Source organism: Hibiscus syriacus, unplaced genomic scaffold (assembly GCF_006381635.1).
Source record: "Hibiscus syriacus cultivar Baekdansim isolate YM2019G1 unplaced genomic scaffold, ASM638163v2 tig00110931_pilon, whole genome shotgun sequence".
Classification (NCBI taxonomy): domain Eukaryota; kingdom Viridiplantae; phylum Streptophyta; class Magnoliopsida; order Malvales; family Malvaceae; genus Hibiscus; species Hibiscus syriacus.
This window is the reverse complement of record NW_024062918.1, coordinates 59,205-77,753: the sequence shown is the minus strand read 5'-3', so window position 1 is coordinate 77,753 and position 18,549 is coordinate 59,205. Positions and strand designations below refer to the sequence as shown.

At 34.9% G+C, this 18,549-nt stretch overlaps 1 protein-coding gene and 2 pseudogenes across 1 annotated transcript; 1 reads left to right on the top strand and 2 right to left on the bottom strand.

Moving 5' to 3' along the window:
- Positions 1-258: 258 nt before the first annotated feature.
- On the bottom strand, positions 259-3,589 carry LOC120146912 (probable anion transporter 3, chloroplastic). Its single transcript, XM_039160391.1, is given in 10 exon segments — positions 259-460; positions 550-583; positions 667-804; positions 885-1,031; positions 1,114-1,158; positions 1,247-1,595; positions 1,671-1,897; positions 3,147-3,307; positions 3,310-3,442; positions 3,445-3,589. Coding segments are annotated over 10 exon segments (1,524 nt in total). The 5' UTR covers positions 3,565-3,589; the 3' UTR covers positions 259-290.
- On the bottom strand, positions 2,792-18,549 carry LOC120146911 (annotated as a pseudogene).
- LOC120146836 lies at positions 14,539-16,147 on the top strand (annotated as a pseudogene).

The following is an 18,549-nucleotide window of genomic DNA, read 5'->3' as shown; positions in this document are numbered from 1 at the left end:
TGTAGAGAAATAAATTCTTACAGATCCTTTATTCATTCTAATACATCAAGACAACAAAGAATGATGTAAATCAAAATAAAATACACTGCTTTTGCAACAAGCAAACACAACTATACTAAATCATACATATAAAAGGAAAATCCACTCACCCTACATAAATTTTTTTAATTTTACGTTGATTTAGTATAATTGTGTCGACGTAAATAGATGTTTGAGATTTTTATGTCTAAAAAACGATATGAATGTACAAAATTTTAATCTCAGTTATCTATTTATATCTATCGATAATACTAGAAAACTCGCTCCCCAGTTGCAAAGAGATTCCAAAAGATGGCTGTAATGAAATAGAGGCAGGCTGTGACGGAGAGGAATGCTTGAAAAGATCCTAACCACTGTACGAAATAGCCGGTTCCGATGGTGCTGATTATGGCAGCCAGTGTCCCTGCTGAATTTGATATGCCTGTTCCCCGAATTCCCGTTAACAACATGTTACTACAAATATGAACACAATCATTGCCTTATTATTACATAGAATTGGCTATGACATACCATGGAGAAATCCTGCATATTGAGGTGCAATGTCCTGGTGAAATAAACAACACTTAGTTTGATGCCCAATCCATTCTTTCTGATAAATTTATTGGTGTGGACAAAAATGGAACTTACTTGCATGTTGAGAAGAAAACCAGCCTGGCTGAAAGAACTCAAGCTCAGGGCTGCTGTCATCAATACGGCAGCGATTTCTGGTGACTTTGCGAAATTCAAGCAGAGCAATGACACCCCGGGGCCGATGAACCCTATAGACTGTTACATTTACAGTTTGCACATCAACAGTATACATTTTCAAAGGAAGTAAGATGTTAAATAGCTTTGAGTGTGTGTACCTGCATGATCTTTCGAACCGATGTTATACAGTATCCGGCCTTGATTAGAGAATCCGATATCGCTCCTGCGATGTAACCCGAAACAGCCATTGTCCCCCATGGAACTGCACTAAACCATGCTGCTTGTTTCAAGTTCACATTAAACACCTGCATTCGTCCATTGGGGAAAAATTCATTATACAAACACGGATGCTAAAAAATAAAAATAGTCGATGAGAAAGCTACTCACAGTCTTGAAATAAACTGGCATCCATGAGAGGACAACAAAGTATCCCTGAAACAAGAAAAGTGCACCTTTTATTATGTCGTTAAACAGAACCATGAAGCCGATGAGGCGTTTCCGATATGATGAAAAGACTCACCCAATTGTTGGTTACATTAGCAAATACGATTGCCCATGTTGGTAGCTTTGAAAAGAGGAGACCTATAGGTGGAAGGTCGGCAGTAGTTGTAGGAGGATCATTTTTCCCAGCCTGGATCGATCTTAGCTCGGATTTGCTGATGAATGAACTATCTTTAGGATCACTTGTAACCTTATATACCCATGATGACAACCATAGCAGCCCGAGAGACGAAAAGAGAACGAAAGGCGCGGTGATGCCAATGGTTGACAACATGATTGGTGTCAAAATTAAACCCACAACGTTTCCGAGATGGAATCCTGCCATCGAAATCCCGACTGCACTAGCTCTTTCGTGTCCTGGAAACCATCTAAACAACACATTTTGTTGGTCCATCAGGGTTCAGTTTGCTATAAATTTATATGAAGTATGATGGAGGTATTACCTTGATAAGATGGTGCTCATGGAAGGAAGGGCAACGCCTTCAGCTAGACCGAAGAAGGCACGAATCGCCAAGAGAGCGATGGTGGAGTGATTAGCAGCCCATGGAGTGAGAAGTGTGGCCAAAGACCACAAGGCAACACCCCATGCCATCACTCTTTTGCCTCCATATTTGTCCACCAAAGCTCCTCCAATCACAGAAGAGAATATGTATCCCCATAGGAAAGATGACTTCAACCAATTCAAAACATACTCGTAAGCATTTACCGGTAAACAAGAAACATGTTTTCATTGCATGTGTACGGGCTTGGTTCATAGTTTAAATCAAACAGCCCATTTAAGATCCCGTATAGACCCTGCAGACGGAGTTGCTTGAACCCGGAATCTATAATGAGAATAATATTTCATTTAATCATTGAGACTTGATGGGTTGAGATTTATTGTAATTTTATAATATTTATTATTCCAATTAGATTATTAATTTACTTTTTTTATTGAAACTTCCCTATCTAGATATCTTGCTAATATAGATTCGTTTCTTTATTGTTGGGGGAGACAAATTATATCAGCATTTTATTTTAAAATGTTAACTATTAAATCATGCCAAAAATAGTAGGTCAAACTCCTTTTTTTAATCCATTAGTATCCAATACATGCCTGATTATCATTTATAAGTTTGACTATCATAATTCATAAGTGAACCCAATACATATAAATAATGACGATTTATTAAAATGTATTATATAAAAAAATAAGAGTAAATATACATTTTAGTAGCTAAATTTATTTTCAAGGTTCAATTCAACATCTAATTTTTTTTCAATTATATATAAAGTTTAATGCCAATGGTTAATTTGGTACTTAAAACTTATTTTTGTCCAATTACATGTCTAAATGGGGTTTATTGGTTTAAAAGATTAAGTGCAAATTTAGACAAAAACTAAATTCATGTACTAATTTAAACTAAGAACTCAAATTTATATATATAATTGAATAAAAAAAGTTAAATATCAAATTAAATCTTGTAACCAAATTTAAATATTAAAATATATCATAAAATTTATGCACCAAATTTACTTTTAAAGACAAGTTTAAATATCTAATTAAATAAAATAATTTTAGTATCAAATTTAAACTTTAAAGTTAAAAACAAATTACGATATCAAACTATATATACTCAAGAAATAGTGGACTAGATCCAACTCCGAACTCCAAATCAATAGACTGAATCCCAAAGTTTAGTATACTATAGGGTCCAAAATCAGAATCTGACCAACTTTGGCTAATAATACGGGACTAAAATCAGAATTTGACCAATATTTGGTATGGTTGTTGAAGGTTGAACACAGCATCCCACAGTTTCTCAACAACCGCCAAATTTTCTCACCTACCAACCATCTTCTGCTTTTTCATTCTTATTTTTTCATTAAACAAAATTAAAATTTTTCATCAATCAAAAAAGAGATGATTTTGAATTTACCTGAACAATGCCGAGGAAAGAACTGGACCAACCAAGCTTATCGGCGAGCGGAACAACGGCAACCGACATCACAACTCGATCAGCATTACATAAACACATAACACAAGCCATTAAACACACCACCTTGAACCTTTCCGGTATCCTCAGGGCGGATTCACGGGGACCAATACCCTTCTTTCTATCCCCTCCGCCGCACACCGCACCACCCCGTTCTTCGAAACCGAATCATTCGGTCTTCTTCTTGATTTCAACCCCAAGCTCTCCCATTTGGCCTGCTTTCCGAAGCCAAGTGTACGGTGAAACCGAGGTTGGGTGTCCTAGATTTGGCCCCACGTAATTGAGGAATGCTCAAAGTACAACAAGATTTAGTGCAAGAAGAAGAAGAAGAAGAATGGAGTAACAGAGATCCAGTAGCCATTGGTGGTCGGAGAGAAAATAAATAGGAAAATTGTTAAATATAGGAACTCGTTAAAACTTTAAAACAATTTCTTATAAATATATAATACGATTTTTTTATTACAAATTTCATTGCTGAAGATCTTTGAATTAAAAAGGAAAAACAACGTTTGACTTTGAGAGGTGTGTGGGTTTGCTACAAGCGACGGGCAGCCTATCAAAATTATTTCTTTTTATAAATTTATATGACGCGTTAAATATAATTTTAGGTAACCTATTAAAATTGTCGCTTTCGTTCTATAAGTGTTCTTTTTTCGTCATCTAATTTTAATAAGTAACGTCTTGGTCACTTATATTATATATTATAATATTTTAATCACTTACATCATGGTAACACGTGGTGCACAAAATGTATTTGCTGCCAACCCCGGTTTCTCCAACAACCCCCCCCCCCCGGTGTTTTACTTGGTAGTTGGTACTGGGATTTGCCGGTTCCCTCCAATTTATTTTAATTTTAATTTTATTGTTGTTGGCGGTACAACCTACTCTCCTCTGACTTTAAGGTCTAGAGGTAGTTATATTTACAATCACGCCATAAAAATAACCTGGAAAGCGTCAAGCTACCTCCCTAACACTCATGATTTTATATCGGGAGGGGTTATCTTATAATTCGTTAAATATCTGGAAAATATGGGATGCCTTTACTGAATTAACAGGGAATTTCTTCTTGTCATACAAATAATGATACCTTTGCCATAATAAGGGGACATGAGCCTCCAAATTATCTTTACTATGGGAAAGAAGTTCAAGCACATTAAGCTGGAAGTACCTTTGAGGGCGATGAATCACCTTCTAATATTACGTAGAGACGCCTCTCGTAAACATTACATCAAAACACTATCACTGACCGAATCAGATGCATGCATACACCTCTATTAGAGACAAGAAAGCCAGTCCACCTATGAAACACAAAGAATACTACATTAAAACTGTTGAAGACCGGCCCTTTGCTGATTAATACATCTGACCAGAGAAAAGCCTCGGACAAATCAACTTAAAATTTCCTCAAAATGTCAAGCACCCTCTGCATATAATAGACATGAGGCTGAAGTTAAAATTCGTCTAAATACAATCCCCAGAAAATATGGAGAGTTCTCCACGTAAAAATATACACAAAACCAAAACTTCGACTATGGTAACTAAAAACATCCCCAAGTGTTGAGACCCTTCAATGGGAATACACACTGAGACATCACATCCCGAGTTTATTCAAAAATCTCGTAAGCATTGAGTATCATCCGTGAAAGGCAAATCTAAGGTTAGAGATCAATTCTATCCAAATAAGTTTAAAAAAATAAGTATATACTACATTAAAAAAATAAATATCAAAGTACACTAGAAAAAATATGTATACAATTACATTAAAAGTTAAATGTCAAATTATACTAAAAAAGTAAGTATCGTATTACATATAATTACCAGAATTATATATTTTTTTCCAAATCCTTTTAAAAGATCTTAAACAAATTATTTGTTGCCTCCAAGATGGATCAATTCATTTTTCTGATTTAAAATTTAGATTAATAAAAGGCGGTTGGTTTTTTATGGTTGTTGAGATGTAATTACAAGCCTATATAAACCAAGCGTTTTTATCCCAAACAAATAATTTTAAAAAATAATTTTTAATAAAAAAATATGATTTTATTATATTCCCATCAAAATCAAAACTAAATCATAAGGATATGTCATTATAATTTCTAATATTTATTTAACAAAAGCAATTTAATTAGTAGTATATATCATTGTATTAAATTAATAATATATTTCAATGTACAACGTCAATTCTAAACTTTAGCAAAAGTATTTTTTTCTGTTAACATCGATAAATGAATCTAATTTAATAAAAAAAAAACTGAATTGGTCTAGATCAAAGGATGAATCTAATTTGGTTAAAACTCTGAATCTCATGCTTTGACCAACTTAGTTATCTCACACAACTTTCAAATGACTTTCAGATAAGATTACTCGACGAGTTAGAAAAATTAAAATTAAAATTAAGAAAAATAAAAACAGACGGAGCCTCTTTTATTCACGCACAAAGAGAAAATAGATCAGTTGGGATCTATCTGCACTTTAGGCCCAATAACAAATGTTTATATTTAAACCAAAACTAATGAAACTTTTATAAATAATATGAGATTCTTTTGAACTATTCTACGCACTTTACTACAATTATCCGCATATTTTAAAATAATGATAATAAAATAGAAAAATAGTTTACTTAGGCACTTTGACATAATGAATTCGTTCTAGTGTCTTTTAAAATTATGAATTAGAATTTAGAAAAACGAGAGATAATTTATTTAATAATTTTGTATCCTTATTATAATAACTTTAAATCATGATTGTAATTTATTTGAACTTATTTACTTATATATTATGCACGTTAATTCACTGTGTACTCAAACTTGAAATTACAAATAAAACAATAAAAGACTAAATATCAACTTATTGATAATCTAATAATTTCATTAATTATAAGATTAATATAAAATCTTTTATAATACAACAAGTTAATAGTACGTAAAATTATCTCAAGTAAGTAATACATATTTTAATGAATCAAAATATTATCGAGGGGAAAATTAATTAAAGATAATCTTAACCCCAAAGTATATCAAACAAGCCCTTATTGGTGTTCATTAAACTAAACAATTTTAAACCTATTAAAAATGATAAAAGAAAATATTCTTTTGTTTAGAGATTCTGGATTCGAGTAGCTGCATTTATAAGATACATGTGCATTGTCAATTGATTAATAAAGTTTTAAACATATACTATCTTGAGTGAGGTTTGTCTATCATTATACGTCGTTTTTATCGAAATATCACCCGTACACTTAATAATTACTTGCCAGACACCATTTTTCATAATATTACCGATCTAGCACCCTTTCTGACAAAGCGCATATCGCCATTCGCGCCTTCACGGGGTTCTGTCCGAGCTGGCGCCACGTCAAGAAAGGTGCGGATCGCCATCCGCGTCTTCTCGGGATTTCTGACATGTACGCCGCACCTTCCATTATTGGTACCACTCGAGCAACTCAACTTTTAAACCCTCCCCTCTCCTATAAATAAGAAACCCTCCCCTCTCCTATAAATAAGAAACCCTCTATGCAAACATCACTACATCAAAATTACTTGCTTATTTTTGCTTTTATCAATTCCTTCTATTTTGTTGTAAGGTAAAACTATTTAATAAAACAATAAATTATTGATTTATTATAATACAATAAAAATATTTTACTTTCTTAATAAAAAGATTGATACTCAGAAGAATGAGAGAATTTAAGATTTAAATGTCGTTTGGAGGTTGTGTTTGGGGGAAGAGGGTAGACGGATTCCATAAATGTGGGATGTGGACGGTTGGGTTATTAAAGGAAAGACGTTGATCATTATCTGCGCCTTACGTACGTGTCATAAATCCCGCGAAGGCGTGGATTTCTTGACGTGGCGCCAGCTCGGATAGAACCCAGCGAAGGTGTGGATGGCGATCCGCGCTTTGTCAGATAGGGTGCTAGATTAGTAATATTAGGACAAAGGGTGTCTTACAGGTAATTATTAGATGTACGGGTGATATTTAAGTAAAAATGCCTCTTATTTTTTTTTAAGAAAAAGCTAACGAGTAGCCATATTTATTTCCGCGCGGAATTTCAAGTCCTTTTCATGATTCATCTAGTTCGTGTGTGATCTAAATGCTAAAGATTAGATTCATCATTTCCAATCCAAGCTCTACCAAGGAGGCCTTATTAGACAAAAACCATGGAAATGTCTAAAGCTTGGTAAAAATAACTGTCTAATGTAACAATTATTGGATTGAGTTTTATATGTGAGTTGTCTTTACATTTTTATCTTTCTACAAAATGTATCTCAAGAACAAAATTATAATAGCAAATTTAGTTATCAATTTAATTTTTATTAACTTTTTTTTATTAATTTTGATTATCAGTTTCTGGTTAATTTTATCAGTTTTAACATGAAGGATTATTTTCATTAACTTTTTCATGTGATAATTTTTATAATAGTATATACATGTTTTATTTTATTAATGTAATGGTTTATATTATCTTATATTATTTTACATTAATTTATTTTTCTTTTTTATAATCTTAAAATCATTTTTTAACATGAAGTTATATCAATAATAAAATTCATGTCGATTACTATACTAGTTATCATATCAGCACGATAAAAAAGTAACGGTTTAATAAATATTTCAATTAAAATTAGAGTTTGATAATCAAATTTAACTGAAAAATATAATCGAATTGATAAAGATATAAATGATTGTTATGCCAAAAAATAAATGAAATATCAAATTTTATATGACGATCCAAGTTTTGATCATCTAAGTTATTTCGAAGCTTGAATTCCATGAAAAACTATTTTGATATTAAACAAACAAAGGCATATATGAAAGAAGTAATGAAGAATAGGATATGGGAGCAGAAATGGGCAGCTGGGTTGCATTCCTTTTGATTGTCACACACATGCACCCATCACCCTTTTTTATTAACATATAGCAATCATGATTTCAAAATATTTAACATTATATCGTATTTAAACTTAAAATTTTAGAAATAACAATTATCTATTTAATTATTGTCATCTTTATTTACTGATCTAACACCCTTTGCAGAAAGACGCCCCCTTTAAGCGCGCCTTACGCTGATCTGGCGCCACGTGGGGCAAGGCGCCCCCCCTGAAGCGCGTCTTATGCGGACATGGATACCCGCCGCGCCTTATGCCACGTAGGGGTATAGCGCGGTGCATGGGCCGCGTCTTTGCTTTAATTCTGACACGTGTCAAAAAGGCGTGCCCCTGAATCGCGTCTTTGCTTTAATTTCGCAATCACCCCGCCCGTTCACACTCTCATTCCCTCCCTATAAATACATTCATTCTCAATTACTTTCATCACACCAAATCCTCTCAACTTCTCTCAAATACTCTTATATTATCGCATAGCTCTTTAAGTTATATTTTATTATGTTTAATATTTTGTTAGTATTTTATTTAACTATTTAATTTTTTAACTATTTTATTTAATTAATTTTTTTTGCAGTTATAAAATGGAAGGCGGTCTACTTCGTTTGGATGGAAATCATATATCTCGACATTTTACTAATACGATAACATTTTTACATTTTAATTTAATTTAAATTATTAGTAATAATTTATTTATTTAATGCATGATTGTTAGTTTATAAATTAATTTTTGTAATTATTTATATTTTAGGAAAGCGCCCGTATATTAAATCATTTTATTAGGAACCTTAAGTTAGCGATACCTACCCATGTCATGCCGTATTTAGTCGAGACTAGATTCGGACACATAGCTAGATATGAAGGCCATTGTAAGATAGAACCAAACTTGATTTATGTTTTAGTGGAGCGGTGGAGGCCGGAGACCCACACATTCCATTTTCCGTGCGGAGAGTGCACGATTACGCTTGAGGATGTTTCTATGTACTTGGGGCTTCCGGTGGATGGAGATGTGATTTCAGGGATGGCGCAAGGTAACTGAATTACTTTGTGCTGGGATTATCTAAGAGGTGTCCCACGAAATTTTAACGGTGGTCAGATACCGTTAAATTGGTTAGATGCAAATTTTCGGGATTTGAGTGAGGACGCCTCTGATGATGAAGTTAAAATGTATGCACGGGCATGCATACTGCAGCTAATAGGAGGGTTGATGATGTTGGACAAATCGCGCAACCAAGTTCACTGTATGTGGTTGAGACATCTTGGTGACCTTAATCTGGCCGGATCACTGAGTTGGGACTCGACAGTTTTGGCTTTCCTCTATAGGGAGATGTGTCGAGTGACTGACTACAGGAAAAATGCTATCGGCGAATGTCTCATTCTGCTGCAGTCTTGGGCATGGTATCGCTTGCCCTTTTTATGTCATGTTGTGAAGAACCCGTCCGTATTTCCGCTACTATTGAGGTAATTACAAAACTAATTTCGTATATTAATCATTTTATCCAATGTATAAATTTTTTTCTCTTGAATAGGTGGTCTACTAACAGGAAAAATCATCAGGATCTACCTGATGAATTAGAAATAATCAGGTTATCAATCGATCAGAAGGTTGGCATAGATGTATGCATTTTAATGTTTAAAAACTGATTTTATCCGCAAATTTTGGCCCGTACATTGCACTATAATCAGCTTTATACATGTGTGCTGGAGTGTCTGTTTGTGCCACATTTGAGGGAACTTCATCTACATCATCGGAGTTGAATTGCGGTGATTCTGGGTAAATGAATAGTCCAGTCTCAGCACCATTTGCACCTGGCTCACAAAGCGGTTCTTCTGGTGGAGCTGATGGTTCCTCCATGCTCTCCACATTTAGGTCGAAGAACCTACCACTTGTACGCCTTCCCCTTGAACTAGAAGGCATATCGACATTGAGATCGAAAAAGCTCGCAGTCGAATGCCTCCCCCTGGAGCTTGAAGCCATCGTGTCAAATGGAAATTGAACAGATTGTTGTATCGAGGACATCTCCATATTAAGGTCAAAGAAATTTTCAGATGAATGCATTCCCCTTGAACTGGACGCGATGTTGCCATACAGATTGTTCGTGGACCCACCTCGGTACATATCGTAAGGAGTTACTGATGAATGTCTCCCCATTGAAGTTGATTGGACGGCAGCATGATGCATATTTCCCATTATGGCATTAAAATCTTACACATTACTGTAGTCGGGCTGTCAACTTGATCAACTTGTTCAACCAGCCCATAGTGGGAGCTTAATGACAGACCCTGAACAACACGCACTTAAACAAACTTTGCATACATCTCCGTATCGGCGTCTGAATAATTACTTTAAGAATCAACCATCATTTCAACATCATTATTGTTCGATAGTTCGAACGCTGTATAAGTTAATGGCAACAATGATGTTGGAAATCTATACTGCAACGACGAAATTCTTCTAGTACTTCCAACATGAACATTTCTTAAAATCTTCGTTATCAGCTCCTCAAGAGTTATGTTTCTCTTTAAGGATATTTTAACATAATGATTTGATACGAAAACAACGCCGGTTGCATCTTCTCGAATTTCTCCATCATAATAAACAATAGTTGAAATTCACGTCATTCTTAGAGTTTGAAAGTGCGACAATATTATATCTGTAAAAAAAAACCTGAAACAAACCTAATTAAATAAATAATATATGAACGAAAATATAACACAATAAAATTTTTACACATAAACGTAAATAATTTAAATAATATAATTTTATATTATTACCGTATCAGCAAAAATATTTCGACGTATGCTCATACTTTCCAATTTTACAACCATAAAAATTAATTGAAAATAATTAATACAATATTTTTTTTCCAAATAATCATATATAATTATAAAAAATATTATAAAAAATTACCTTATAACGAAAGATCGAACGGACTTCTGAATCAAATATAAAAGGATTGCCGGATGTTTTTTACTGGTTGAGAGGATTATTGTAGTAGTTTCTCGGTTGAGAGGGAGTTGTGAGAGAGTTTACGGGGGAGAGGGATATTTATAGCGGAGAGGCGATGTTTTAAACCCGAGAAGTGCGGATGCAATTATGCAAGGCGCGACTCATGCACCGCGTCTTGCTTTATGCATGTCATAATTGCAGGAAGGTGCGATCCTTGCACAGCGCTATACCCCTACGTGGCATAAGGCACGCCCCAGTGGCCGCGCCTTAGCCAGTGTGTATCCATGTCAGCATAAGGCACACTTCATAGGACGCGTCTTTCTGCAAAAAGTGTTATATAGATAAATAAAGATAAAAGGGTGTCTGACATGTAATTAAAATTGTTAAAATGTGATTTTTCGGTGTAATTGCCTAAGTATACAGCAGAAGGAGAATAAATCAGCTTTATATGTGAAAATGGTTGGTGTAATTATGAACAATAATGATATTAGGCTTAAGACAACATTTCATATAATTGGTTTACCGAAATTTGTGGAATTCATTACTGTATGCGCATGTTTATGATCTTTGCATTATTCAATCCTTTTTCTCACTGTTTAAACGTCCATTTTTCTTCATTATTTTGCATTATTCAAAAGTTAGGGTATAAATAAATCGAACTTGAACCAATAAAATTGTGTTTATGTTTATTTATTTATTTTTGAAAGTATTCATATTTGATTTGTATTCGTTTAAATTTTTAATATCATATTTATGTTTGTTTATTTATTTTTTAAAGGTGTTAATATTTTATTTAGTCTTCACAAATATGTTTGTTTAACTTTAATAATCATTAAACTCTTTTTAAATGTTCCGCCATCAAAATTCTTTTATAGTTTTTTATTTGTATGTCACAAAAATAGTGAAATTACAACATTAGTGGTTAAGTCCTTTAAGCTTTACAATTTAAATTCAAAAGTTCATATTATGTTCAATTTACTCTTTACCTTCACCAATATTTAAAATATTTATGATAATACTAAACAAAATTAATGCTCGCACCTTTACTTTTCTCAAAATTCTAGAAAAACGTTTTGTGGTAGTTACCAAAACTGCTCATTCTCTGCAGCGGTTCAAGAGTTACAAGCAAATAGAAGGGATCTTTGCGGCAGTGGTGGTGGTTGTTCACGACATCTCTCTGCCTTTTTGTTCCCATTTTCGTTATTTCCTTTTCCTTTTACTTTTATTAGTTTTCAATTTTAATTTTATCATAGTTTAATATTAATATTTTCTCTTGGCCCTTTTTCTAGTAAAATATATCATGGTTACCGGTGTTTGTGGACTTCCAGTACATGTTTATTTCTTGGTTTTTCTTATTGGCATGTATTTCAACATGCTTTTATGGATGAGATTGCCTTTCAGGGGAGATCGTCTTATCCGTTTGTCGTTTTGGATATTCTTCAAGTTTTTTCTCCTCTATGGTTGGTGCTTGGAGTTGTTGGTGCGATCAGTTTATATACGTCGTTGCTTTATTTGTTCGTACTTTTGCTACTAGAAGATTATTATAAGATTTTATGATAGTCGCGACTGTGTTTGTTCAGTCTGTAATTGACATGACGTTGTTGATACGATTTTCGATAAATAAATATTTCCTCGTATTACTTTAAAAGAATTGTAAATAATAAAAAGAAAAAGGAGAAACAAGTAAACAAGTTTGTTCGTGAACATAAATTAAACAAACACACCTATGCATTCATTCGTTTATTAAATGAAAATAAAAATTTTGTTCATACTTATTTATTTACTTTAATAAACGAACATTAACCGTTCGTCGAACTCTATTCATTTACATCCCTATTCAAAAGAGAGCTTTACATCTCCTTAACATGTCAACTCTGTTGGTTTTAATTTTGGACAATTTCAAGCTCGAATCATTTTAGAATCTTATTTGAGAAGTTTTGAATTTGGATCATTTAAATTTAAAGTTTGAGTTGCTAAAATCAGATAACATCGATTCGTTTTAAGTTTGGATTGGTTTTAAATTCGAAACAATTCAAATTGGACATATTATTAGCAGGAACAAACTGAGTCAAAATTTGAAATTTGGTTAAAAATTGACCTATCTAATTAAAATGATCATTGCATGCCCTTAAATAAGGGAGTTAGGCATCTTGGGTCACTGCTTAAAATGTGTCCCCGTTTATACGAGAATCATAAGCGGGTGGATGAATGGATTATTATGAATTAGTGATTCATAATACCAACATAAAATCATGACAATTTTATCGCTTAACTAAGGTATCGAGTTCGACTCTTTGTGTATGTAAAAAACCATTGTTGTGAGACTCACCCACCAAACTAGGCGCGCAACGTGAGTCGATCCGAATTATCCAAGACAGGGAGGGTAACAAAAAAATCATGACTAACTCCATTAAAGTTACAATATTTGCCCTACCATAATCTTGGGTTTAATCATTATGTTATTGTTTTAGGGTTAAAATTGCTGAGAGACTGCGTTAATCCCCTTGTTCTTTTCTTTTTTCTCATTTAAATAAAAAATGAAAAAACAATGTTAAAAGAAATGAATGAAAGCTCATTCTCGCAGCATAAAGCTTGAAGGAGACAAAGCTACTGGTCTGAATCAGACCACAAAATCTACAGTTCTCCATTAAACAACAGAAAATAAACAATGGAGCTTTAGGGAAGACAGAACATCAGCTTAATTCTAGTATTGTGTCGGCAGTTTACTTGACCAACTCCAAGTTCAGTAGCTCTCAACCTGAACCGGGCACATTTTGCTCCTGCAACTTGAGCAAAATTGTAGCATAAACATCTAAAAATTACATAATTTCAAGGGAAATTACATAAATGCTATCAAAATGTTGCAAAATTGTACCACTATATAATACCTATGTAACTTCAATTCTTATATTTAATAACAAGTTAATTCTTTATGTAATTTATTATCACAACTTTGTATTTTATCCTTTTTGTTATTTTAACTATAATTGTTTTAATAAATCTTTTCTTTCTATCGATTCATTGTCTATTTTATATTCTTATCAAATACTTTATTCTCAACAATTCATTCTTTAAACATTATAGTATAAATGTATTTTATAATTTTAGATCATATTTATTTATTAAATAATATTATAAATTTTATTTATACGTGTAAAAAAATATAAATATTTATCTTATATAATTAAAAAAATATTAAAAGTAAAATTAATTTATATTTATATTATATTATAAATAATTATAATTAAATTTTAAAAAAACATACTAAAAAATTACAACAATTTAAATCATAGAATGTAACTCGTTAATTCAAAATTTAATTAAACAGATTACTGAGTCAAAGTAATGTTTTGTGGTGGGTGAGTCCAAATTGTACACCCATATTTTGTTTTCTTTTAATATTTCTTTCACCGTTTCTCTCTTGTTCTTTTGGCTCGCTGTCCGTTGGCACCAAAAAGTTTTCACTTTTCACACAGTTAATCCAGGAAAACAAAATTCCATCTTCGTCTCACATTTTTTACCCTTTCCTGAAGCTAAATAATATGAGCAGAAGACTCATTCCATTCCGCTATCGGTTATGAATCCCAACGTGGAGCCACCACCACCTCCAGCATTAGCGCAGCCGCCACAACTGCCTCAGCCTCACCGCCAATCTACTTCTTGTGATCGCCACCCTGAAGAGCATTTTGCTAGCTTTTTCCCTTTATGCCTCTGCGAACGTCTCCATGTTCTCGACTCTTCTTCTACTTCTTCTGCTGCTTCATCTTTTTCTCGGAAGCCTCCAATCGCTGCCACTACTTCCACCGCTACCACCGCACTTAAAGCCATTTTCAAGCCTTCCGGAGGAGGTGGTAACCGACCTGGGTTTTTTTCCCGAGCTAAGACGGACGAAGTCTTTCTCGGCCTCGAAGAACGAGGGTTTCTCAGGGGATTTTGAACCTCAGAGAAAATCTTGTGACGTTAGGGCTCGAAATACGCTTTGGTCACTCTTTCATCACGACGCCGAGAGGAACCCACATAAAAAAGAAGAAGCAGGAAACGGAAGGTCTTCTGAAAATTTTGAAGCTGAACCTCCAAATTTGGCTTCTTTTTCAAGTGTCGTTCAAGGTCCTGTTTTTGAAAGCAATGAAGGCCGCCAAATCGAGAATGAAACCAAGTACGCATATGAGAGAGAGATCATATAAGAAGAAGAAGTACAACAACAACCCGATTTTCTTTCGATGAACCAAGAGCTTCCTGGATGGGTATTTGATTGGCAGAACATTTCTGAGAATGCCCACAATGGTTTCCGTTGTGGAAGATGCTCCTGTTCATAATTTTATGAGGTTTGATACTCAAATCCCTTCGATCATCCGCTGGCTATGAATTCCATTATCGAGGACGAATCCCTTCACGGAGGGTCTGCTCAGACAAGGAATTATTACTCTGATTCTTCTTCTAGGAGAAGAAAGAGTCTCGATAGGTCGAGTTCCATTTGGAAGACTGCTGCAGCTGTGGTAGCCGAGACTGGTGAAATTAAATCGGTTTCTAAGGCAAAGGTTTCCCCTGCACGTGGTGATTACTTCAATGTGCCTAAAATTGTTGTGCCGGATAGGGATTCTAACTCAAATTCTTTGAGGGATGATTATTCCGAGACCTTCGAGTCTGTGAACGGGAATGGGGATTGGAAAGGGGTGTCTAAGAAGTCGCGGAGGTGGAGTAAAGCTTAGAACATCTTGGGGTTTATTAACAGGCGGAGTGTTAACAAAGATGAGGGTGAAGGTAGGTATAATAGAGCTAATGATGTGGAGAGGTCTTATTCAGAATCTTGGCTGGAGTTGAGAGGGGAAAGGAACAGAGATGCTCGAGGAGGTTTTAATCCGAAGATTATGAGGAGCAATAGCAGCATAAGCTGGAGGAGTTCGAGAAGTTTCGGTGCAAGGTACATGAGTGCAAGGTATTCGCCAAATAACATCGATAATGGACTGTTAAGGTTGTACTTGACGCGGATGAGGGGCAGCAGGAGATGTGGGTCAAGCAAAAGCAGCGCAAGCCATGCACATTTCATTGTTAGGAGCTTACTGAGGTTGTACTGAATTTGAGATTCATTAGGTAATTTCTTAGGTTCAATGTTGCTGCTAATCTTGCAGCATTTGTTGTGTAAAAGCACAGAATTGCCTATCATATATTCTTTGCTTGATTGGTTGGTTGGATAAAACAAAACAAAAGAAAACACCCTAGTATAGTATTGTTGCATTCCGATAACAAAATTATGTGTGATAGATGAGTTTGGTTTGTCTCACTCAGAGTTGTCAGAGTATGTTTGAAATAACACATTGGCATTTGGTATGTCTTGAACTGTTAATGGAAGTGGGCGGGCTCATGAAGTTGCTATTTCTCACCAATCATTGCATGCAGCATGACAAAGATATACGACCAACTTCCACCCTTCTTTATATAAACTAATTGGCATGCACAACTATATGTTATAATGGAATTCATAAGAAACTTGTTTGATTCACATGTTGTAATAGTTTCTGAAATAAATCTCCAAATCAAAACATGTTGGGCTTAATTTATTGTTGAAGCCTGTCCAGCTACCTTTTTGTATGTATACCACCTTCCTATCCACAGATACGCTAAGAAGTTGTGCAGGCTGAGGATAACTAGAAGCCAAAAGGAATAGTTTAGATGACCCCTGTTCAAGTTGTTCGGAATCTATCCCAGCTTCCTGTTCCGAGTCATTATCTTTGTCACCGCGGTAACCAGCACAGTGCTCAGATAGTTGCCTAGTGCAACCATTGTTAGTGACAGAGCCGAGCACAGGCTTCTCATTGCATCAGGTGCCTGGTCGTAGAAAAACTCTATCTGCCTGAAGAATGTGAAAACTTCAGCACATCCGACCACAAAATATTGGGGAATCCACCAGAAGATTGACATGGGGATAGTCTTGAGATCATAGTAGTTGTTCTTATAGACTTCGAAGCTGGACCACCTTCAAGATGTCTGCAGTGATCATTGCAAAGATAGAAAGGACAAGGCCGACCCCCATTCGTTGGAGCGTGGTGAAACCTCGTTCATTGCCTGTGAATTTTCTAGCACATGGGACGATCACCTTGTCAAAAACAGGTGCCCAGAAGATAATGCTGAGAGTGTCGAATAGGGAGAGAGATGTCTTGCAACACAAACAGTGTTCATTTGGCTGTGAACGGTAGCGAAGATGATTCCTAATGCCCATACCAAAAGCAACGTGATGACTGATTTCAGCTTCTCGACTTGAGTCACGGTGCACAGGCTCCATGGGTTTAATGAATCTTCGGCATAGTCATTTTGAGTCATTACTGCAGGCTTGTCAAAGAACCTATAAGTTTAAAAGATGAAATCAGTTGCCCATGTAAACAAAGTACAAGCAAGCTTGTCGAGCATTAGCAACATACTTCAATTTATCTGTGTGCTCTAGCTTTCGGCTTCATTGAATAATGGATTCATCGTTGGTGATCTCGTAAAGAAGAGACTGATCTGCAGGAACTTTGACGTCGAGTTTTCTCGAGGATGCAACAATAACCTGACAAATCCTTGTAATCAGACTTCTCCCGGGCTTTTGAAGGCGATAAGTTTGACTACCGACAAAGAAGAATATAACCGCAACAGCTATCACAGCAGCCGAGATTCCAAACCCCCAGTCTCACCCCACATTCATTTGTATCCATACCAGAACCGAATAAGCGATAAGTGCTCTGATATTGATCGAGAAGTAGAACCAATTGAAAAAAGAGCTCTTTTTTTTCTCTCAACCTCATCAGTTACATCGAACCGATCAGCACCAAAAGACGAGACACACGTCTTAATCCCACCAGTACCTAGAGCAATCAAGTTCAAGTACAAGGCCACAAAGAAGACAGCGACTTGTCTTTGTGTTGGGTGGCAAACTTCTCCATTGCACAATGGCTTTAGTCCTGGAACAGAAGAAGACAATGTTAACAGTGTCATACCCTTAAAAAACAGATAATCATCAATCTATGTTAGAAAAAGATAAAATTGTGTGTCGATGACAAACTTACAAAGAAGTAGATGATGGAGAAAATAGCAATTGTCCAGTATCTTCCCAAATATGCATCGGCGAGAAAGGCTCCGATCAACGGTGAAATATAGCAGGTTCCAGACCAATTCGTAACATTATTGGATGCAGCCACATTTCCCTGATTGAGACGTTGTTTCAGATAGTTGACAAGATTGGTACCCATCCCATAGTATGCCAACCGTTCACAACATTCATTTCCTGGTGAAACTTTAGAGTTGAACAAATGCAGACCAAAAATAAGAAGCAGAATAGATAATATTTGAAGATTAGAATCATACCAATAATGAAACAACAAGCTTTCCAATTCCCAGTTTTCTTCTTGTTTGCAGGTTCCTTATTGATATCCACCATCCCATCCCTTGTATAGATATCATCATTCTCTATCATCTTTGCTTTGGACCAGTTTTTGAATGCTTAAAATCACTTGGATTTTAAGAAGAACACCAACACTGT